Source organism: Eublepharis macularius, chromosome 5 (assembly GCF_028583425.1).
Source record: "Eublepharis macularius isolate TG4126 chromosome 5, MPM_Emac_v1.0, whole genome shotgun sequence".
Taxonomy (NCBI): Eukaryota; Metazoa; Chordata; class Lepidosauria; order Squamata; family Eublepharidae; genus Eublepharis; species Eublepharis macularius.
In genome coordinates this window covers 147,523,209-147,548,130 of record NC_072794.1, presented here as the reverse complement: position 1 = coordinate 147,548,130, position 24,922 = coordinate 147,523,209, and the positions used below count along the sequence as shown (strand labels likewise).

General features: G+C 44.3%; 1 protein-coding gene across 1 annotated transcript in view; it reads left to right on the top strand.

The window, feature by feature from the left end:
- Positions 1-3,235: 3,235 nt before the first annotated feature.
- Positions 3,236-24,922, top strand: part of KCNB1 (potassium voltage-gated channel subfamily B member 1) — a 250,199-nt gene continuing 228,512 nt past the window's right edge. Inside the window, exon 1 of the mRNA XM_054980878.1 lies at positions 3,236-3,802. Coding sequence (XP_054836853.1) covers positions 3,236-3,802 — 567 coding nt within the window. The remainder of the gene's footprint in view (positions 3,803-24,922) is intronic.

Here is a 24,922-nt window from a genome sequence, read left to right as displayed (position 1 = left end):
CTCGCAAAAATATAAATAAACGCCCGATCCACGGCGGGTTCCCCGCAGTTGCTGTTACCGGATCCCCCCCGCCCCGGACACACGCGCGCACACACCTTTCCTTTGGCCATCCTGGGGGTTTCGTTTCCGGCTCTCCTGGCGGCTTTGCGAGGAAGGATGCGAGCGACGCCCGGCTGCCGCTGAGCTCTCCCTCTCCGTTCGAAGCATGATGTAGCTGCCCGGCCGATGCTCCGCCGCTCTGCCCCGAAAGCCCACCTGCGCGTCCCCTGCGATCTTGGCAAAGGAAGTGAGTGGCCGAATGGGGGGCGGGCAGGGCAGGGCAGGGGAGGGGAGGGGGCGACCAAGCCACCGGCGCTTCCCAGACTTCATCGCTCGAAGAGCGGCGGGGCTCTCTGTGAATGCGCAGGCTTGGCTCGGGGGCGGGATGGGGAGGGGGCGAGGAGGGAAGCATCCTCCCCGAACCGAGCCTTCGGTCCAAGCGAGATCCGATCCAGAGACTCCCTCCCCGAAAGCCCGCTGGGGGCAGCCAGCGTGGTGCGGGAAGCGCCGTCCCTTCCCCATCTCCTCCCCCGGGGTTGCTTTTAATGCCATCTTGGGTAGTCAACAGTGCGGGGAAGACTGCAAAGGAAGCGCTTTCTGTTGGCTGCGTTTTTTTGGCTCTGGTCGCCGCGCTTCCCGGCCGTTATCGGGGGTGGGGATGGGGCAACGAAATTCTGCAAAGCTCCCCCTCGACCTGGAGTTTATAACCTATCACCCCTTCCCCCCCCCCCAGAACAGGCAGACTGGTGTGGTCTCTCTCATAGACTTAAATGGAAGCGTTACCCCACCCCTTCCCCCAGTGCCTTGTTGGAAATAATTGCAGTTAGAGCTCTGTGCCTCTCCATGATATTCAGGTTCAATAGAGACGTTTATGAGCTTATTAAAGAGGCCACGCACCCCCTTCACGCACACTCTTTCAGCAGATCCGGAATGCAGGCTCTTGTTAGCAGAAAAGGAGTCCTTATAGACTCCCCTTGGCAGAAAGTATCTCAATTCCTTACATGAAAAATCACTTTCTTTCCCCCTTCGCCCATTTTAGAGAACTTTATAAGCCCAAAGTTGTTGTTTTTTTTAAACCTACCGGTTCCATTTCCTATAATACACACGCACACACCACTGGTGTGTTTTCTTGTAACACAGGGCCATTGTAGGCCTGTTGACTCATTCATAGACTCCCTGGTTAAATGGTCACCGAACTGTCCCCATTCGAACATTCCCTGTCCCTTAGTTTAAGCGAGTTTGGGCAGAGAAGGGGGAAGGGATGGATTTGTTAACCGTGGCCGTCCCTTGGAAAGAACTCTCAGTCCAAGCACGCAGGCTTCCTCTGCTGTGAATAACAGTCTGGCTTCGCTCCACATTAGGCGAGGTGTGTGGAAGGGAAGGCTGTGCACTCCAAAGCATAATGTGTGACTAGTGTGTTCTCATTAGTCTCTGCTTGCACCCCTCATGTCTTGAGTTAAATTTATAAACAGGTAGTACATGAAGAACTTGGGTCATGACACCAGCGGAAGCAAGCAGATGCTCTGAAGAGGCACGTCCACACAGTTTGCTCTTTTAAAGTTCACAGTTACCTTTTTTAGGAGGAAAAGAAGGGGTGAGGGAGGCCTGGGGAAATGGCACATGAAACAACAAATGACTTCATATTTTTAGAGCCAAAGTATAAAAAGGCCACACTGATACTCTGTTCCTGAAACACCCTTTCTTGGAAATAGGTTCTGTTGATTCCAACAGAATTTATTTCCAAGCATTGGTTCCTAGCCTTAATGCAAGTGTAATGTGTGTATCCATGTACTGAAAAATGCCTGTACCAACGTGACATGTAGCATTTTCTCTCATTATAGTGTGTTGCATTTTTTGCACACACCTTCCCTATGCACACTGATGCAAGTGCATGGATGCAGTGTTTTGAGTTGCCCAAGTGTGCTTTCTGGTGGGTGTGTACCTGACTTCTCCATTAATGTGCACACTGTTTATTTTTTAAAAAAAGAAATGCCAAGTAATACGGTGCAGACATTCTATTTGTAATGGAGCGCACAGCATTCTATTTGTTTTGTGTGGGGACATCAGTTAATACCAGAGTGAGACTCAAGCCCCTTAGCTAAGACATCTGTTGATATGTTTGCATGAGAGCTGGATGAATGGGAAATAGAATGCCTGGGAAGGGAGAGGCAGAGCTTGTAGTTGCTAAAAGAGTTTATTGTCTATAGCCATAGACCGTCACAGTTCACCAAACATTGACTAATAAACAATTAAGTCCCTTATCACAGTTTATATAAGTTACTAAAATTAATTAAAACAATACAGTATGCCAAACTATCCCAGGGATCATGAAGCAGCCTCATTCAGTACCAGCTTGTAGTTGTATGGTGGCATTTTAAAAAACACCTTAAACCTTGAAAGATTTTTTTTAAAAAATCTTTTTAATGGGAAATTATTAATGTTTTTATGATGGCTCAACATAATTTGAATTGAGCTGTTGATAGGTATCCATTCAGAAATAGAATGTTGACTTCCCATCGAAGTAAGAGTTTCACTTAACCGGAGAGGATTGTAGTAGGGAAAATCTGAAATGTTCATTAGTTTGTGGACAGATAAACTAGTTGAATGGAGGCTGCCCACATGAGCTGCCATTTGCTTCACTGTAGGTTTGCTAAGTTTATCCAGCAAACGTATGGAGCATCTACTTGTCCTGGGAAACCATATGCTTTAAGGAATCAACTTCAGCACCTTGAGGCATGGACAGCACTCAGGGTTTCCTACACTTAGAATGGGCTCTTCCCGCGTATGAGTCTGTTACGGATTGCAGAAAAGTTCTGTTCGCCCAGTGGCAAAAAGCTAGCAGTGTCGCCTTTTCCCCTCCTACTTCTTTCAACACACTGGTCTAAGGCAGTCTGTTCAGTTTCAGCACCACAAAACTGAACAGCGACCTGTGCTCTTGCAGCCTGCCTGCTGCCGCTGCCGCTGCTTCTTGAAGCAGACTTAAATGAGCAATTTGTCTGTCTGATTAATTCCCAAGCCAGCAGCTCATGAGAAAAAGAAGAGAGCCTTGTTTGATTTGTGGAGGTCACCATGGGTTCCGTGGATTCTCTCTCTTGCAGGCATGGAGGAGAAGGAGAACAGGTGAAGAGATCCTGTTCAGAAGCCTGATTGCCCTGGAAGCTTTCATCAGCCTGTTGCAGCCTTATAGAGACAAGCAATGCCTGCGGGGATGAATAAGAATGGATCTCGATCTACTACCTCTTTGCCTCCAGATCCCATGGAGATTGTCAGGAGCAAAGCCTGCTCACGAAGGGTCAAGCTTAATGTGGGTGGCTTGGCCCACGAGGTTTTATGGAGAACCTTAGACAGGTTACCACGGACAAGGTTGGGTAAGCTCAGAGACTGCAACACCCACGAATCCCTCATGGATATATGTGATGACTACAACTTGGAGGAGAATGAGTATTTCTTTGATAGGCACCCTGGGGCATTTACTTCTATCTTGAACTTTTACCGCACGGGCAAACTGCACATGATGGAGGAGATGTGCGCCTTGTCCTTCAGCCAAGAACTGGACTACTGGGGGATCGACGAAATCTATCTGGAGTCCTGTTGTCAGGCGAGGTACCACCAGAAAAAAGAGCAGATGAACGAGGAGCTCAAGAGAGAAGCAGAAACAATGCGGGAGAGGGAAGGCGAGGAGTTTGATAACACCTGCTGCGCCGAGAAGAGGAAAAAACTCTGGGACCTTCTGGAGAAGCCCAATTCTTCTGTAGCAGCCAAGGTAATGTCAAACTACAAATTCCTTTTATCAGTCTTGACTAGGACTTATATACAAGAACCAGAATGGTGGTTGGGAGATGGGGGCTATGGCTTTTCAAGCCTTTTCTTGTATTGATCTGGCTGTTGCCCTTCACCGTAGTGTTTGAGTCCCTACTGCAATAGAAGGGATTATAAGAACCTAATTACCACTCAGTGCTATGGAGTCTCCGGTTGCTGACTTTTCTATTCCTGCATACTAATGAACAAGGTATATTTTTCCCAGAAAGGTAAGTGAGACATACATTACCATATTTTGTATTTGCATTTAATTGACACAACAGTGGAAGAAAGGGAATTGTCGGGAATTAGGACTGGACCGAAAAGGAAAAGGATTTGATATCTTCAGAACAGTAGAAACCCGGCTTCTTAATGTGAGACATTCACATAATTTGTAACATTATTGTAATTCATGGTCTGTTTGGCTGTACTTTTGTCAAATCTCTTGGGGGGGAAATATGGGGTTAATATATCAAGAAAAAATGTGCTTTGGTGAGGATGCAGGATAGCTAATTTCCATTCATTCTCTTCCTATAGGTATACACTGAGACATTGCTGTCTTTACTAATAGTTTTGTTGCTTTGGTAGCAGATAAGCTCAGCCCTTTGAACATAAGAAATGGTCATATTTTTATTTGGTAGTGGCTATAAATAATAGACTATGTGAATATGAAATATATATTACTGCAAACATTAGTTATCCAAACTTCTTCTTTATTCTTGTTGATCTTGTGTGTTCCCTCTTCCCTCCTTTTGAAATAAGGGCAATCTCTTAAACATACGTGCTAGGCGTTCTGTTTTCTATAGGCTAGGTATTAGCTTCTGTGGTTATTTTGATTGGTTTCTCTTTTTAGCATTTTATTTCTAGGGTTAATATGTTTATTTGGCAAATCTGAAAAAAATGTTTGTTTTACATATACTCCATAGGCATTCTTCTGCAATCATATCTGTGCATTCTTTCAGAGGAGGACAGAATATGAATATTTATCTAACAGTTGTAGATGTGGGGTGTAGAATTCAGTCTTGAATTGACTTCTGTCCGATGGAACTGAGGAAAGGTATTTTTGCCTTGTCCTTCAGGCCAACAGGGAAATTACTGACAAACTGAAGTTCTATCTGGACTACCTGCTGCTCTGAGTGGAGGTTAGGGTGGTGGATCCTGGACTCTGTGGTGGTGCTCATTCTTGCACCCAGAATGTTATGGGTTCAATCCTTGTCCACTCCAGTTAGAAAGAATATCAAATAACACAACTGTGAAAGGCTTTAGAGAACCAATGCTAGAATAGACCATACTAGAGGGTCCAGTGGCCTAGGGCAGCTTCAGATTTCCAGCTGAAATACCATTTTTCCACTGCACCAACCAGACCCTCTAAGAGGTAAACCTGCTTTGTTTAAAGTAAGTAGGATTTATTGATCAAGTAATGGAAGAAGGATATTTTCAACTGTCTTTGTTGTTCCTAGTTCCCTGGATGGAGGTCTTTATAAAATATATGTGTCCTGCATTTCCACAAATTGTGTCCCAAGATGCCTCACAGCAAGTGAGGCTGTCAGTTGTAAATGTAACAATTCACCGACAACATAAGGTTAAGAACAACAACAACTACTCCAACTAATTGACATTGACAAGTAGAGGCCATGATACCACTAGCTCAATGCCCAGAGAAGTAGAATGGTTTGCTCTTGGAGCCTAAAGGGGGACAAGCAAACATCCCTGGGGAAGGTATTCTCAAGATGAAATGTTAGCACAGAAAATAGGCCTGTTCTCTGGTTGCCACCTGCCTACCCTCTGAGGGTGAGGGCACACAATGCAAGGTTTTGGATGATGGTCTAAGTGAATGGGAAGGTTCATCTGGGAGAGGGTCGTCCTTCTGATATCTTGGTCCCAAACCATTTAGACAGTCATACCTCCTAGGAACAAATGAAGTTGCCTCCACTGAGTCAGACCAGTAGTCCATTTAGCTCAGTAGTGTCTGCTGTGATGGTAGCAGCTTGCCAGGTTCTCCGGACAAGAAAGACCTTTCTCGACACATTCTACAGGAGATCCCTTCAATGGAGATGCCTAGGCTATACCTAGCACCTTCTGCATGCAAAGCTTGTGCTTGGCCACTGAGCCACAATCCCTCCCCAGCCCAAACTGAACACTTTGAATTGCTCCTGGAAACGTACTGAAAACTGCATCAGCATCACATTAATGTCCCTTTATCGGTGTGTTACAGCCAAACTAGACGTTACTTTTTACATGAATTTGCCATGGGAACTGGGAACCATACCATGGCTACAAGTCTGGGTGGCAGCTCTGGTGTAAAAAGTGCAGACGGGTCCAGTTCTGACTGGGACTGCATCATGGAGGCACTGCCTTCTTTGCTCAATTTTTAGCAGCCAATATGACCTGTGGATGCAGAGGTGGGCGTTATTCACCCATCGGGAGGCTGCAGGTATTCACACATGCAGCCTCCCAGGACAGCAAATAATGTCCCCTTGTGGCCCCCAGATAATTTTGGAGGTCGAAAACAGTGCAGAGAGGGGGGAAGCAGGCCCGATCATAATCAGGCCCTTCTGCACTTCTTATACAAGAGTTGACCTGGGACTTGTAGCTGCAGTATGGCTGCAAGTCTCCACGGTGAACTCATGTAAAAAGTAATGTCTAGTGAGGCCCTTATAGTCAAAGGTGCAGGGTTTGAAATTCTGTCTCCCAGGTTGAGCTTCTTACCCTGCATTTAGTCTTTAAGTACGGGGAACAAGATGTAATGTGTCGTTTGTGCATGGTTGATACCCATCACTTTTCTTTTTGAATTACATTGTGAAGGGGCCAGTGGCTCAGTGGTAGAACATCTGCTTGGCACACAGAAGGCCCCAGGTTCAATCCCCAGCATCTCCAGTTAAAAGGATCAGGTAGTAAGTGATGTGAAAGGCCTTTGCCTAAGTCTCCGAAGAGCTGCTGCCAGTTTGAGTAGATAATACTGACCTTGGTGGACTGAGGTGTCTGATTCAGTATAAGGCAGCTTCATTTGTTCATGTGTGTAGAAAGGAGTGATGACCCTATCCTTCCCCAGGCATTGTTCTTATGTATCCTAAAGAGAAGCATTTATTTATATGTATGAAACATATATTTTATTCTTTAAGACTAACCGACTTTATTGTAGCATAAGCTTTCGAGCTTACAATAAAGTAGATTACTGGACTCTACTATTTTGCGACTACAGACTAACACGGCTAACTCCTCTGGATCGATATTTTATCCTTGAGTATCTGTTGCTTGGGGAAGGGGTGCATCGGTTAGATTAAGGTTCTACGATCACTGTTGAAATTGGCAGCTAATGAGTTTTTGCACTCTGCTATGATTCCTCAAAACTGTGTGTTTCCACTAGCGTCAACATAAAGATAAGTTTGTCTCTTCAGATCAGAGAACAGGTATAAAGGCAAATATGTTGGCAACTGACATTTTAATAATAATACCACTGACTTTGTTCACCGCTCTGAGTGGGCACTAATCTGTCCAGAAGGGCAGTATATAAGCACACTGTTGTAATTATTGTTGTTTTAAGAGATGCTGATATATTGAGAAAGGAGGGTCTCAGAAGTAAAGCAGTGGTTGTCAAACAGTGTCCTGGGTCAGCCAGGAAGCTTATCAGGGGTTCTTCAGTGAGAAGTTCAGGAATGGTCAACAAACTCTCCTGAAATATAATTTGTTTCTTACCGGTATCAAACATTCCTTGGGCATTCAGAAAGATTTAAGGTGCTCAGTTCACATATGCAAGTCCCAAAAGCTTTGCCAGTGGCTTGGGTAAGCTTAGTAGAACACGCTGCAGAATTTTCTGCAACATTCAGGCATACAGATCAAGGCCTCTCAGCAGGTATGCCGATATGGAAAGTATTTCCTGTAGAGAGAAAATTTTTAAAGACGACTACCAAACAACAAATAGAGTTGAACCATTGTGGGTTTTCTAGTCAATGTTGCCATCATGGTTATATTGTGTAATTGTTATGATAGCAAGCAGTCTTTTTATTTCATTGCATAAAATCAGGATTCAGTTTTTAGACGTTTAACTTGTGGAACACCATGCCACATGATGTAACGATGGCCGCTGGCATAGTTATCTTCAGTGGGGATTAGACAATTTTATAGAGAATTGGTTGATCAGTGGCTGTTAGCCTGTGTTTGAGGCAGTGGATTTTTGAATAATAGTTGCTGGGAGGGAGGGTGAATAACTTGCTTTGGCCTTCCTGCCTTGCTTTTGGACTTTCCTGGGACATCTGTTTGTCCATTCTGGAAAATGGAACGCTGGATTAAAAGGATGCTTGGGGTGATGCGTGATGTGTTCTGGTAGGACTTTTCTTAGGATTATTACAGTAGGATTCTGCTTGATCATGGCAGGTATTTCCTCAAAATAATATATAAAGTTTCTTTCAATTTCTGAGAAGTCATTTCAAAGATTGAGGAGTTTTTGATGCTGTGTGTCAGGAAAAGGAATGGTGCGCCGCAGTCAAACAACAATTGTCATTTTTGGTTTCTTACAGGAGACAGATTCAGGCTGCTGTTTTATTATTTCAGATGGAACAGGACTGAATGTTAACAATTTATAAGGGTAGTTTGGTGCACAGGCAAGATCTAGAAATGCTGGCCTCTGGCTTTGGCAGTCTCTGGTAGAGACTCAAAATCCATTAGAGGCTGTTGATGTTCATGATTTATGGTATATGAGGATGGTCATCCTTGCCAAAAATATGTCTTTTGTGATTTATAAGTGAAATCCATTCGAGGTTTGTCTTCTGAGAAAAATGGCCAAAGTAAATGCATTTAGCAATTGCAGACCTTCAGAGTGGTGAGTGCCTTTCCTGTGTTCAGCCTGTGACTGTTGGGGTTTTTGTACGGCAACAGAGACAAGAGCTGGAAGTTGTCAATTTTCACATTTCAGTAAATGCACAGAGCTATGTGCTTTTTAACTGTTTCGAAGCAGAACTGTTGCGTTCAAGGGACGATACAATCCGATGCAGAATTACGCCAGGATATAAATGTACTGAAATTATCGGGCTCAGACTGGAATAACTGCATGGGATTGTACTCTTGCAGTGCAATCCTAAACAGAGTTCTACCCTTTTAAGGCCATGAAAGACAATGGCATTAGATGGCTGCAGTTCTGCTTAGAATAGCATGGTTAATATATTAATTTTCTCCAAACTCAGAGTTTTGTCTTTTGCCTTTTTCCTTCTGTGATTGTCACTAGAACGAGTAATAAAGCACATGCTTCATATGCCAAAGGTTGGTAAAGACCTTTTTCTGCTCACAAACCTGCTAGTTAGTGTAGGCAGTATGAAGCTTATGAGTCATTTATATGCATTGTAACTGTTCTTGAGAAATCACTTCCACAGTCAAGAGGGTAGTACATATTAGGGTATTCATAAGATCACTTAAAATGGGCCACTTACCCCGTGGTACAATTTAATTACCGTGTTATCAAAATGAAGAATTAACTGGACAATACAGGAACAGGCCAGCCAAATTTAAACACTTCGCAGCGCAGATTTACTGATATGGGTGGGTTTAGACTGAACTAACTCTGCATAGGATTACACTATCAGCATCCCATTGGTGCCCCATAGATATCTTGAATTTTGCATAGAATTATCCCCATATTTCCAAAGAGGATTATATTCATGTCATTCAGTCATCATGAAAACACTCCAAATTAATAAAAAAAGGACCCGTCCATTTGTTTGCTTGTCTGTGGGCAGACATAACTCATCAGAAAATAAACCTGTCAGTCTCAAACTTGACCCGTGGCTTTAGGATGATTGTGGCAGTTGTGGTGCCAAAGGTGAAGGGGTTTGGAACACCCTTGCCCACGTTATCTTGAGAAACCCCACCCCCACCCCACTTCCACACTCTTTGCAACAACAGCTGAGGTTCTTTGTGGGAGAAAATGAAAGCAGGAATCTCAAAATTGGCTGCACGTTTCAGGATGATGGTGGGACTTACAGTACCAAAAATGGGAATCAGAACATCCTGGTAAAATTACCTCCCAAATATCCCTCTGGTATTTGCAGTGGAAGCAAACATTTACCCATGAGAAGCCAGGAAGGGGAGGATGCACAGGAGGCTTAACAGCTTCTCTGACCTATCAGAGTCTGTGCGATACCATGGTTGGAGTGTCTGACTTGAATCTAACAGTGAAATCCTAAACAGAGTTATGCCAGTCTATGCCCACTGAAATCAATGGTCTTAGACTGGAGTAACTCTACTTAGGATTTCAGTGTAAGAGACCCAGGTTTGAATCGTCACTCTTTCACGGAAGCTCGCTGGGCGACCTTGGGTCATTCACACCCTCTCAGCCTAACATACCTCAAAGGCTTGTTGTTGTAAAGATAAAATGGAGGATGAGTGAAAGTGTGAGCTGCTTTGGGTCCGTATCAAGGCAAAAAACAGCACAGACAGAGAAGGTGGGAAATACCCATCTGTTACCAAAGAATCAGAGCCTGTGTGGTATAGTGGATAGAATGTCTGGCTAGAATCGAGGAGATCCAGGTTTAAATCCTGCCTCAGAAGGCTGCTGGCTGACCTTGAGGCAAAGGCCACACAGAGAAGGAAGACAGAACATATCCCTCCTTTACAAAACAAAATGAAAGGATAACATGGAAGTCTGGTAAATGACATGAGCTGCTTTGGGGGCATATCAGGGTGAAAAGCAGCACAGAATGTGGCTAGAATCTCAGACTAGAACCAAGGACATCCGAGTATGAATCCCTACTCTACCATAGAAGGTTTCAGGCAGACCTTGGGCCAGGCACACAGTCTCAGCTAGACCCAGGGCTTTTTTTCTGGGAAAAGAGGTGGTGGAACTCAGTGGGTTGCCCTCGGAGAAAATGGTCACATGGCTGGTGGCCCCGCCCCCTGATCTCCAGACAGAGGGGAGTTTAGATTGCCCTCCGCACCGCTCGGCAGCGTGGAAGGCAAGAGGGTGCGGAGGGCAATCTAAACTCCCCTCTGTCTAGAGATCAGGGGGCGGGGCCACCAGCCATGTGACCATTTTCAAGAGGTTCCAGAACTCCGTTCCACCGCGTTCCCGCTGAAAAAAAGCCCTGGCTAGACCTAACCAACAGGGTTGTTGTGAGGATAAAATGGAGGATGGGAGAATGATGTAAGCTGCTTTGGTTCCCCATTGTGAAGAAAGGCAGCACAGACAGGGGGGATGGAACACAGCCTCTCCTTTACTAAAAAGTGGGGGAGGGGGTTAAGAACCCCCCTGAGCTATCAGGGCCACTGTGATATACTTGTTAACACGACTGACTATGGTCTAGGAGACCCAGGTTTGAATTCTACCTCTGTCATGGAAGCTTGCTTGTTGACCTTTGGCCAGTCACACCCTCTCAGCCTAGGGATATTGTGAAGATAAAATCGAGGAGAACAATGTAAGCCATTTTGGGGTCCAATTGGGTATAGCATTAATTTTAAATTAATTTTGGTTACAGTCTGCAAAAAAAGATTGATTCCTCTTGCTGTAGCTATTTTGTCAGGAGGCAGAAGAACTGCTCGTTTAATATTTACGCTGCTGTTAAGTATTGTGAATGCAATGAGCGACAGGGTTTGCGAGTGGAGAAAAGGAGCTCATGTCTAGTTTACAATGAAAGAGTGTTTGTTAATACTTTGATTGTCTGTCTTTCTGTCACATTTTTATCTCCTCCAAGGAGCTCAGAGGTAGCATAAATCTTTATTTAGCCATCAGTTACCGTGCTCAGTTCAAGGTATTAGTTATTACATACAAAGTTCTTCATGGCTTTGGTCCAGCATACCTACGGGACTGCCTCCCTCCCTGTGTTCCTCCATGGCAGCTTCACTCATCTGAACAGGGTCTCCTGCAGGTGCCAGGCTGCACACGGGTGAAGTCAACAGCAGCCCATACACAAGCTTTCTCTGTGGTGGCCCCTATCCTGTGGAATGACCTGCCTGAGGAGGTCAGAAGAGCCCCCGCTTTCCTGGCTTTCCGTAAACAATACAAAACCGAACTATTCAAAAATGCTTTTTACTCAAATGGGAGGGCTGTATTGTAGGGATGGGGTCTCAGATGCTTCGTTAATGAGTTAAAGACCATAGACTTCATCACTATATTGCCTTACATATTATCTGTTGCTTTAAGTATGTACTCCTATGTACCACCAGTGCTCCATGTTGTCTAATGTTAGTCCTAGAATTGGTTATGTTCTGCTTCAGTGTTTTTTCTACTCTGTATTGGATTCTTGCTCATACTATGTCTTTTAAACTTGTATCTATTTACCCTATGGTATTGTTTATGGAAATGTCCTTGATACTGCATTGAAATGTCCTTGATACTGATTGTACTAATCTCATACTGTGTAATCCACCTTGAGTCTCAGTGAGAAAGGTGGACTATAAATGACATACATACATACATACATACATACATACATACATACATACATACATACATACATACATACATAATTTCATTCATTTACACGCCATGTTTCTTGCTGAGACTCAGGGTGGATTACAAAATATAAAAGCAGTGCAACCAGATATCAGAAAATGTCCTATGAACAATGCAATAGGAATAGGATTACAAAACTGGAAGGCAAAGCAGATAGAAAACCACATTAACACCAGACAGACCACCAAAAATGCAGAAAATGGGTTACAGAAGATGGCACACAACCATGACAGTCATACAATAAAAGGTGTAACAGTTTACATGCCTGCTGTCTTTATGAACGCCCCATTCTACTAGAGCCCTATTTCTGTCAAAAAAATGCTCTCCAGTACATTTCTCTTTTACACATTCTGCAGAATGATATAAATGTGGAAGCCTTCCTGAGCTCCTCAGGTAGGCTTGGTCCTCTCCGCCTCCGTTTTAGCCTCACAACAGCCATGCAAGGTCACACAATGTGCTTCATTCCAGAGCAACTATACAAACCTAAGACTTCCAAGTCCTAGACCCGTACTCTAAGCACTACACCATCCTGGCTCACTGTGCAATGGAGAGAGAGAGATGCCCTTTAACACTGATGGTTCATTTATCCAGGTGCATTTCTGGCCAGAATAGATGCATGTGGCGTGAATTCTCCAGATTGGCTTGCCTGGACTAAAAAAATTGAATCATGTGACCGGCCAGGGTGTTGCAAGGAAGCTCTTCGGAGGGCTGAATATAGATTTTGAGACCTTGCTGTGTTGTTATGAGTGAAACAGCTGTGCCTGATTATAATCATTTGGTGACTACGATCCACACATGTTGCCGGCCCATTGTATGGGACTGCTTCATAAATATAATCTTTTGTGTGGAGCAGGTGGCATGGTCTTGTGGCCAAGAGAGCAACTCTGTTGTTGTGTTTTTTTCTCCTAAGAAAGGGCGTTTTTTATTTTCTCTGCCAGCAATGTATCAACCTCTCCTGGGAAACCCAGTGTCTTACCAAATCACTGAAACAAACACAGGAGTCGCTGGAGATATATCCACTCCAGTGTTATTGGAGCAGTCAGATGGACTCATAATTGCTTTGGTGACCTAAAAAAAATCTATATGCCTGTGAACTGCTCTTTTCAACCCTTTACGAATCATAGTTCAGCTTCTTCTTACATGCACTTTTTCCCCTCCTTTTTTTTTTTTTAAAAAAAGAGAGCAATTAATTTTTAACCATAACGTGAATTTTAACTGCTGCAAGCCATCACAGAACAATATACTGTAATGGACCTTCTAAATTTCACTATGACCGTTTTCACATGTCTTACTGGCTCCGGTACGTTGCTCAAAGCTCCCGCACGGTCAGCGTCTTCCTGGCGTGATTTTGTGTGAGAACTGGGAAATCGCGCCAGGAAGACACTGTCCTTGTGGGAGCTTTGCATGACGTACTGGAGCTGGTAAGACATGTGAAAATGGCCTATATGCCCATAGCATTTGCTTAGGAATTCTTGTGCTTAATGCAGGGTGGCCCCTGCTGGAGGGAAGTGAAAGCAGATCATGCCTCTTACTCCTGAGTAGATCACATATGCCCTTCTGTCAATGCTTCCCTGAGTCTTCTCAGTGTTTTACTCAATGGCCACTCCAATTGCTCATTTCCAGCCCATGTGGCACAGTTGCCAACCCACATCCTGGCACGCTAAGCAGTGTGAACCAACAGTGAGTTTGAGGCTTCCTCTCAGTTTCAACTGTTCCAAATCTAGATTCTGAGGCGAGGCGAGAGCATTGGGGTGCAGGAAGCATTTAGGGTGGCAGCCTGAGAGGTCTCTGTTATTGCAAAATCTGCTGCTGAAACGGGAGATGAGGTGGTCACAGCTCACCTTCCCTTCCCAGCTCACCTGAAGGCCAGTTTACTCCTCCTCTGTGCATGTGTGTGTGGTCAGAGCCAAAGCAGCAGTCTTTCAGGTAAACTGAGCACCTTCAGATTGCCGTCTATCCACCTCAAGCGCATCCATCTGTCAGAAAGCAAGAGGAAAAGGTGGCAATGATGGGTCCCCTCAGAGGATGGTGTCAGACTAGGAGCTGGAAGGCCTGGGTTCAAATCCCTCTGTTCTGGCTTGGAAGCTTAGTGGGTGACCTTGGGCCACTCACTCTACCTCAGTCCAACGTACCTCATTGGGTTCTGGTGGAGGGGAGGATAATGTTGTAAGCCACTTAAACAGGGAATGTAGAAAGAAATAAAATGTTGCAGTTGCTGGCTCTTGATCTAGAGTTCAATGCTGCAGCCAGACATTGCCTGTTTTGGCAATGAGGGTTCCAGTTTAGTTCTCCAGTGGGACCAAAAGAAAATGACTGGATGTAGTAATGCTTTTTAAATATATTGGGTGGCTGAGTGGATAGTTGCATCATTACAGAGCGGCACTTGCAAAACACAATTCTGAAGAATACCTTCATGACCCAGGAGTGTTAAAGAAATTGTTACAGCCTCTGGTTTACGGCTCGTACTTCTTGCACATAGTTACGTTTGGCAGTCCACTTGTAGAAATAGACAGGCATCTTTTTAAAAACATTGCGGTGGGCTTGGCACAGTTATAGGCCAAACCGTGAACTGCAAAATCTGCGCGGAGCCCAGTTTCTTTGTCCTCATGACATGGGAAACTGCCAGCCGTGTGCCCCCCAAGTGCATTAGGCAAACCCTTTCCACCCTAAAACTGGGCATTTGATTTCATAATTGCACCCTGCCACAATGGCCGTTGTCACACTGTTAAACATGGAAATTGCAGGGATGGAGGAAAAATGAACAGTGACTCACCCCTCTGCTCCCCATATATGAGATTGCACCAAAGAGCAAGCCCTCCCTCTGTGTCTTCTTGAGAAATCAAAAGTTAGATGATGGAGTGCTCAAACTGTCTTTGCATTTGTTAATCGTCTCTTGTTAGAAAAGCAAGCAGAGATGTGCCGTCTGGTTTAGCTTGATGGGACAACTCCGCGTAATGATCTCACTATGTTTGTGACTATTTGTAAGATCAAACTGGCAGGCATTTGCATTAAAAATATGGATTGAAACATCTGCACCATCTGCCTGGGGTCACGTGTGCAGAATGCTTTTCGATGTCATTAGCATATCAGTGCTAATGAGATGCTTGCCGAAATCCTGAATACTTTGAAATCATCCCCGTTTTGTTACCTATGAGACTGTTCCTTGGGCATTTTCTTCTGTCTTTTCCGGTGCTCCCCGTCTCCCTTTCCCCCTTTTGTTTGTCTTTGCATAAGCCTCCTGCTTATAGGCTCGCTTGTTGGCTATGTCTTTTCTTAATCATGCTTGCCTCTCTTGCCCTTGCTATTGGATTGGATTTAGCCAGGATAGAAGCTGGTTGCAGGTTGTCAGATTGTCTCCTAAATACCTCTGTCTTATCTGTAGAAGGATATGGATTTTCCAGCGCAGGTTTTCTGTGAGGTGCTTTGCAGTGGTGATTAAGGTTAGCATGGCTTCCTTCCCTGTCTCAGTTCTGTTTTTAGTATTGATGCTTCTCTCGAATTGAAACGGCTTTTCTCCCACAAATACTCTCTTAGGAATTTTAATTTGAGTTTGAGCTCTACCCCCGTCTCTAGATAGTCTCTAAATGTTCAATGGGTCTCAAAATATTTCCCAGCGCGATTGGCATTTGGCGTCTGATTCTTTTTCATTAGAATATTTGAATAGTCATTAGCATGCAGTTGTGTTTGTGTTTATATTGGATCTTTTGTTAGACAACGTGACATTGTCCTTGTGGCTGCCTTGGGTATGCTGCTGCCATGTCAGGGTCATTTAAAAATGCTGTGAGGGCCTGATCCTGATTGAGTCCACATTGGTGCAGGCTGAGGAACTCTTGTCCCCCCACCCCACCCCGTGCCTTATGTGGTGCTGGAATGGCCGTGCCCTCCCCTCCACAGCTGTTTCAGCACTTGAAGAGCCAGTTTGGTGTAGTGCTTAAGAGTGATGGGACTCTCATCTGGAGAGCCGGGTTTGATTCCCCACTCCTCCGCTTGAAGCCAGCTGGGTGACCTTGGGCTAGTCACAGCTCTCTGGAGCTCTCTCAACCCCACCCACCTCACAGGGTGTTTATTGTGGGGCTAATAACAACATACTTTGCAAACCGCTCTGAGTGGGCATGAAGTTGTCCTGAAGTGCGGTATATAAATCGAATGTTGTTGTTGTTGTTATTGAGAAGGAGCATGGGGAGGTAGGCAATGAATGTCACAAACAATGTGAGCCTGATCAGGATTGGGCCCTTGCAGCATTTTAAAATCACTTTGAAATGGCGGCAGCATCCCCATGGTGGCCACGAAGACGCCATTACGTTTAGTTTGACTGTTAGCACCTGTCAAAAATCAAGACCAGTTTGGTGTAGTGGTTAAGAGCGACAGGACTCTCATCTGGAGAGCCAGGTTTGATTCCCCACTCCTCCGCTTGAAGCCGGCTGAGTGACCTTGGGTCAGTCATAGCTCTTCAGAGCTCTCTCACCCACCTCACACAGGGTGTTTTGTTGTGGGGATAATCATGACACACTTTGTAAACCACTCTGAGTGGGCGTTAAGTTGTCCTGAAGGGCAGTATATAATTCAAATGTTATTAATGTTGATGTATTGTCGAAGGCTTTCACGGCCGGAGAACGATGGTTGTTGTGGGTTTTCCGGGCTGTATTGCCGTGGTCTTGGCATTGTAGTTCCTGACGTTTCGCCAGCAGCTGTGGCTGGCATCTTCAGAGGTGTAGCACCAAAAGACAGAGATCTCTGCCAGCAATGCTCCTTCTTCGTGCCGTCTTCCCGTTTGACCAGTAGGATTGATATACTGAAATATACAAACACACCCAAGACTTACCCTGCCTCATTGATTGCACTTTATTAAACTGATGAATGATTTTGGACTGTATTTCCTCTTGAGAGAATGTATTGATGATCACTGATTTTGTATTGACTCGGGGTATTCAACGTTGGATACGTGAATGATGTTAACTGTTTAATTCTTCTTTGATTGATTGTTGATTAAATCTTTTGTATGTCTTTGATAGAGATAATATTGCATATTGTATATTTGTGGTTGAAGAACTGTTCCTGCGAGTTTGTATTTTGGGTTTGGAATACTCCCAGTGTATTTCCTTTTGTGGTTTGTAATAAATATTTCGAACATTAAAGGGAAACTTTTGCACTGGATGTTCATGGTTCAAGTTTACATGTCTTGACATTTGAATGTTTGAAATGACCTTTAAAATCTCGCTTGTTGAAATAAGTACAAGGAAGCCATGTGGCTCAGGTGTGACCTCTTCCATGCAGACATGGCTGCTGTTTGGAAAAGAATTTTTAGAATGCCAGATCTGAACCCATGAGTAGGGGAATTGAGTGGTGTACATGGAGTCATGCTCATGAACCAGTCCCCTACCCTTCTGATTTTTACAATCATTCTTAAAAACATCTAAACATACTCCTTATTTTCAGCTATGGGCATTTAAAAAAAAATAACTGATTTCTTATTCTGCTTATGTGCCAGCCTCACTGACTTACAGCTATTCCACGCACGAGCACATGATCTAGCACACCATGCACTAGCGCACCAGCTATGTGGAGTTTATATTGTACTCAAAGCTTTGTGGCAGGGCTACACACATTCTCCAAGCTCATGTGTAAATTGCTCCTTATAGTTAGCCTGGTGCAATCCATTTCTGAATCACATTCTGTTACTGCCAAATGCCAATACTATGATTCAGTAATAAGGTGTGGATGTTACTGAGGCTGCTTTCACGCGCATTGGGTAATGCACTTTCATGATCATTTGCACTGAAAGGGCACTGAAAGTGCATCATCTAATGTGTGTGAAAGCCGCCTGCATTTCCTCACAGTTTGTGGCTTGCTTGCCTGATTGATACGGTGCTCTTTGCTGTGTGGTTCACATCTCCTGCTTACATAGTTATCTTACAGATGTGCCAGTGACCGCTGATTTGGATGGCTTTAAAACAGAAATCCGGTATACCTCTGAATACCACATCGTGTCCTGCTTGAAAATTTCCCGGAAGCATTGCACCGGCTTTTCAAAATGGAAAGCTTGACGAACAATGCCATCGTATGCGGAGTTACTGCAGTCTAAGCTTACTGAAATCAGTCCACTGCTGAGCTATTCCGCTCTAAACCCATCGATTTCAATGGGTTTAGACTGAAATAACTCTATATGGGATTGCTCTGTTAATTGGCCTTTCAGCTTCTGGGTAATATCCTTCTGTGGTATGAAATATCTCTTTCCTTCTTGCTTTCATTTGCATGCCAAAAGCAGGAAGTGGTACTGGTTGTCCATTTGTTTTTGTACACAATTCAGTGTGCTGGTTCTTGCCTTTAAAGCCCTAAATGGCCACGGCACTCGAAGGACCTTGTCCCATATTGCCCAGCCTGCCTATTAAAATTTACCTCACAAGCCCTGCTCTCTGTGCCCCATCTTCGGCTATGAGGTTGGTGGCAACCCACCAGAGGCAGGGCTTTTTCAGCAGCGGCACCTCACCTGTCTAATGACCTTGCCCATGAAGCTTGCCTGGTGCCTACTCTGCTGTCTTTTAGGGGCCAGGCCAAAACATTTCTGGCAACACAGACTTTTAATTAAGGGGTGGATTTTTGTAGTCCTTTTAGCCTGGAAACTGTTAAATCCATTTTAATCTGTTCAGGGTTTTGGCTGGGCTCTTAATGCTGGATTTTAATTAATAACTCTGTTTTATGTTGCTATATTTTATTTTATAAACTGTCTTGGACAGGTTCCCTGGAGAGGTGGTATAATTTTTTTCTAAATAGATTAATAATATAAAATAAAAAGGGCAGCCCATCACGTTTAAGCTGATAGCCAATCTTTATTGACATAGAGTCTCTACACAAGACATCTTATAAGGTGACGCTCAAGTGACTTCTTTCACTTGATCCTGCTAGCATAAGATGTCTTCTGTAGAGACACCCATACAAAGTAGCCCAGAGGCTGTTCTTCCTTGCACAAATCAGTGAATTCTTCCTCTTCAGCTGAAGACTAGTTAGGACGTATCACTATATTGGAGTGTTGTGGAAAGACCATCATGAAGGAATGCTTTACACATTGGACTTGGGTTTTGCAAGGAATATGCTTAAATACAGGGGCTAGTATTAACCTGATAAATTTTCCACGCTGATTGCCACACCCAGCATGTCTTTGTGCGTCATGGTACTATTTTTCATCAGCGGCCTTGGTGTAAATTACAGTGCCATTTTCCAGTGTCATAGGATGAGTTTCTGAGATGACAGCCTATGGCAGGTGTATGGCCTCTTGGCTTGGTTTCCATCATTGGACAATTGCCAAAAAGCTGGTGTGGTGCAGTGGTCAGAGCCCTGGACTAGGATCTGAGAGAGGAGGGCTGCCAAACTCCAGGTGGTCCCTGAAGACCTCCTGGAATTACAACTGATCCCCAGACCACAGAGATTGGTTCTCCTGGAGAAAATGGCAGCTTTGGAGGACGGACTCTATGGCATTATATCCCTATGAGGGCCCTCCCCTCCCCCAAACCCCACCTTCTCCAGGCTCCACCCCCAAAATCTCCTGAAAATTCCCAGCCCAGAGCTGGCAACCCTATGGGAATTCCTTCTCTGCCATGGAAGTGACCTTGGGCCAGTTAACATGATCTTGGCCTAAGCTGTCTCCCAGGGTTGTAGAAGGATAAAATGGAGGAGAATAATATAAGCCACTTAGGGTCCCCTTTGGGGAGAAAGGCAAGATACAGATAAAGTAAATAAATACACTGACTGACTTAATAAGAGGCAAGGATCCAAGAAGATTGATTGCATGATAGTTGGAGAGTTTAGCGTGTTTAGCCTATTGCACTATTTGCTACTCTTGCAGAAACCTCTTTATATATGTTCTTACTATATGTTCCTCTAAAGCCAGTTTGGTGTAGTGGTTAAGAGAAGCAGGACTCTAATCTGGAGAACTGGGTTTGATTCCCCCTCTCCTCCACTTGAAGCCAGCTGGGTGACCTTGGGTCAGTCACAGCTCTCTCAGAGCTCTCTCAGCCCCACCCACCTCACAGGGTGATTGTCATGAGGATAATGATGATACAGCACACTTTGTAAACCGCTCTGAGAGGGTGTTGAGTTATCCTGAAGGGCAGTATATAAATCTAATGTTGTTGTTGTTGTTGTTATTAAAGGCCAATTTGCACACAACTATGCTCCTAACACACGCACCCACGATGTGTATGGTGAGATATAGGTTTGAGGTCTATCTTTAAACTGACTGAGGTAGTTTTGGCCACAAACGTCCCCTCCCCTTGGAATGATTTGAGTGAAAGGCCTTGACTGTACAGGTAGTGACAGCTACTAACACAGGTGGCTTCAGAAGGGGACTTGACTCATGCATGTAGGGAATGTCCACCAGCAGTTTCTAGCCAAGATGACTAAAGGGAATGCCCAGAGGCCGGGAAGCAGAATCTGGAGAAGGGCTTGGCTTCTCTGCCCTGTTTGTTGGCCCTTCAGGGGAACTGGTTGGCTGTTGTTGTCTGAAACAGGATGCTAGTCTAGATGGACCACCAGTCTGATCCAGCAGAGCACTTCTCTACATTCCTGTATGTGAATCAACTCTCAGCATGTGTGTACTAAACCAACTGGTGTTAAATCTCTGCAAATCATTTTTTTCTGTGACATAGGTCTACTGAAAGTAGGTGCCTTTGCATATATCATAGAATCATAGGGTTGGAAGTAACCTTTAAGATCATCTAGTCCAACTCCCTGCACAATGCAGGAAATTCACAAATACCTCCCCTCCCCACACACCCCCAGTGACCCTCGCTCCATGCCCAGAAGATGGCGAAACACTGTCAGGATCTCTAGCCAAACTGGCCTAGCAAAAATTGCTACTTGACCCCAAAGTGGCGATCAGCCTTACCCTGGGCACATAAGAAGGGGCCACGAGACCTAAGCACTGATGTAACCCTTCCTTCTTTCCTTCTCATGATCTGCCCAGGTTCACAGAATCAGCATTGCTGTTAGATGGCCATCTAGCCTCTTCTTTAAAACCTCCAAAGGAGAGCCCACCACCTCCCGGGGAAGCCTGTTCTACTGAGGGACTTTGTCAGGAAGTTCTTCTTAATATTTAGCCAAAAACTTCCTTCAGCCTACCCTCAACTCCCTCTTACCATTGGAGGAAGAGCCACTTAAACTGGAGAAAGGCTCCTTGGAGGATAGTTGGAAGTTCTCCCTACTGTTTAGCCGAAAACTCTTTTGATTTAATTTCAATCCATTGGTTCTAGTATGACCTTCTGGGGCAATGGAAAACAACTCCACACCATCCTCTATGTGACAGCCCTTCAAGTACTTGAAGATGATTACCATCTAGATATGTATATCTGGATCATATCAACTGGAGAGTGCCAACAAGTGTTTGCTCAACTGAGCCACTAACATACATTCCAGTTCAGACATTAAGCAGGCCAGCGGGATGGGGAAAAACAGTCTTATAGTTTCTATTTCATGGTGATGCGAAAATGGACATCAAACTACACCTCTGTGCCACATTGCGTGAAATGATATTCTCAGGAGGCAACCATGCCCAGAAAATTAATTCCAAGATATCATTCCAAAGAACTATGCAGATGACTCAGATCAACACAGGTGTTTGGAATCCAGAAGGAAGTATATCTATCAGTCATGGATTACAGGATTATATCAGCTCTGGTTAGTAGTGGCTTTTATTCAGATTTTAGCTTTGGGTAGAACTTCATATTGACTTCTGGCCAGTAATCTAGATAATTTTTTTTTAAATCCCCTCATTTACCATCCTGTTGGATTTAAGAAAGCTTGTCTTATTATATAAATAGGATATGTGCCAGATAACAGCAATGGTTCAGTTACTAAAAATGACAACAACAAAATAAAATGTTTTTGCGTAACGGATGCACCATATACCAAGGCACTTAACATATTAATTGCCTTGTCAATCAAGAATTGGTCAGAGAGATCTGGCTATCTTCAGAGTCTTTTGAAAATGCTGGAGTACGTTCAACAACTTTTATTCTGGATGTCATGACATTTGCATTCTCTCTTAAATTGTTGCTTTTATTGAAAAATTTATCAGCTGGTAACCTTGTCACTTCCTATAGTGGGAGCAATCCTGCACCCAGTTTGGTTGCTTAAGAGGGCAGATCTACTCAGAACCCTCCTGTCCAGGTCTGTTCAACATTTTTTCAGGAAAATGTTTTTAGGATTGTAGTGAAAATCAAACTGAAGTCAATAGGATTTAAATAGTTCAGCTGTCTAATGGATGATTTTGTTTGGAGGACTGTCATATTGGCACCTAGAAATATTGTTATTTTTCCTGTCAGGTTGGCATACCATCACCATGAGAGGAAAAAGTGATAATATTTCTTTTATGTCAAAGAAGAGAATTTTTTAAAAAAACGTATCCCTGTCCACCAAGATATTATGAATATTTTGGGTGGATGGGGATACTGGAGAGGCTCTATTCTCACAGGGAAGTAGAAAAGGCTTGCCAGGTTTCTGCCGATGGCAGATAGTCTCCAAGTGATTGTAGTCTTTGCCCACCAAGTGCTGGCAATCAGTGGGAGAAGGCAGGCTGCCTGCTATTGGCAGGAACCTGGCAAGGAGGCTGGGGAAATGGCGCAAATGTGCCTGCATCCCTGGCTGATGATGTCACTTCCAGTCTGACCTGGAAGTGACAGCCAGTTCTCTAGGAATCAGCCCAAACATAACTAAAATGCACCAGAAGTGATGTCATTGGCACGTAAATGAAAAGTATGTAACTGGTGCCTTCCCCCCCCTCCGCAGGTTGCCTGGCAACCCTAAGGTAGAAGCCAACGTAAGCCCTAAGCCTCCGTTACATGTGCAGAATGAGGAGGTATATACAAGCAAAACGATGTAAATCTCAGAGTGGTAGAATAGACTTGCCCGTTTCAAACTGGAGGCGAGGGAATACCATTTTGAACTTCTTCCTCCATGTACAAATCTCCCTGTAAAAAAAAAAAATCTAGAAAATTGGGGACGAAGATTCTAGCTCTGCCCGTTCCTTCTTGTACTAGTTTTTGTTTCACAGGCATTTGTTTTTGAGGGGACCAGATAAAATACAGTCTGCTGCTACCTGCAGTCTCTGAAGCAGTACAGTTGATTTTACTGCTCTAATTCTATCATCTCGTTCTGCTGCTTGTGTACGTCTTGTTAGAAATGTGTAGAAGCTGCTTCTCAGTAGTGGTACTTTGCCATGCTGCATGCAATATTCACAAGCATGTGAATACCGCAGACCCTTGGATGAGGCTGCATGCGTGGGTCTTTCCCATCCAGTCAGCATCTAGAAGCGCGGGCAAGAGCAGGGGAGAGACATTGAGGGTAGGAGGTTTCCCATTGTATAGGACTACCTGGTAAGCCTACTGGAGATAGATGCAGTCAAAAACCCAGGTTGTAACCAAGCCAAAAATGTGTTTGAGTGTAAGGCTTTATTATCAGGAGTCTGTGCTATGCATGCAAAATGGCTGCTGTGCATTCTCCATCTTCCTTGTGCCAAGTGGTACATCTGGCTCAGTGATTTATGCTCTGGTGGGCCGTGTTTTTCCAGACCTTTCTCAGCACCTGCTGCCCGGGCTGCTTCAACTGCAGATGCCAAGGACTGAAACTTGGGGCTTCTGTATGCAAAGCCAGTTCTGTGCCACTGAGCTACAGCCTGCTGGGACCTTCCTGGGGCTGGAAGAGATGGCCAGGAATATGCTAGCATAGCCCCAACATCTTTCATTCTATCTCTGTGTTAGATTTTGCTTTATGCTGCTCTGGATCCACTCTTGGCTGAAAATGGGGTATTTGTTATTAATAATCTAGAGTGAGTTTTGCTGCACCTCCCTTTAAAGCAGCAAACCTGGCCCAAGTCTGGAAAGAAGCAGGCACTGTTCAGAGGGCAGAATCCTGTGCAGCAAGAAAATTGGTATCCTGTTCCTTAGATAAATGGGTGACAAACTGACACGACTAGAAATCTCCAAAGATTGGCACAGGCCTTAGGTAAAATGCAATGGGTGATTCTGCAGTATTGTTTCCGGAAGATTTTCAAGCCCGGGCTTGGCTGCCACCCAGGAGCTTCTGCTTTGAACAGTGGGCTTTCCCCAAGCATCTGGTGATGCTCTGCTAAGGGGGGAAATTCTCGTCAAAGGGAAATGTAAGCCTTGCTCACTCTGTGGAAAAATAAATGGATTTTTCTTATTTTTTAAAAGGCTTCTGTTACAATAAGTACTTCATGTACATCCTTGCAACTGCTTGTGAGATAGCTCAGGGTGGAGTAAAGACTTCTCTAATGCTGTACATTAGGTGCAATTTCAGACTTGGGGGGTAGAAATAAGGGATTGGATCAGAGGGCTGCAAGGACCAAAGCTGAGCTCCTAGATGGTAAATCAAAAGCAGTGCATTTTAAGGCCATTTGTCGATTGCTTTTTAATGTATCACACAATGATTTTTCTATAACAAAACATATCAAAATGTAGAGGTAGGCAATGGTTGTTCATCTCTTGCCTTGGAAATTCTATGGGGTTCTCTGCTGTGCCTTGATAGCACTTTTGACCACCATCTCATTCCTTGGATCGCTGTCTTAGTCAAATATTATCAATATTGGTAATTGGTAAATAATGGTCTGCTATTTTTTTAAACACTGGATTGGGT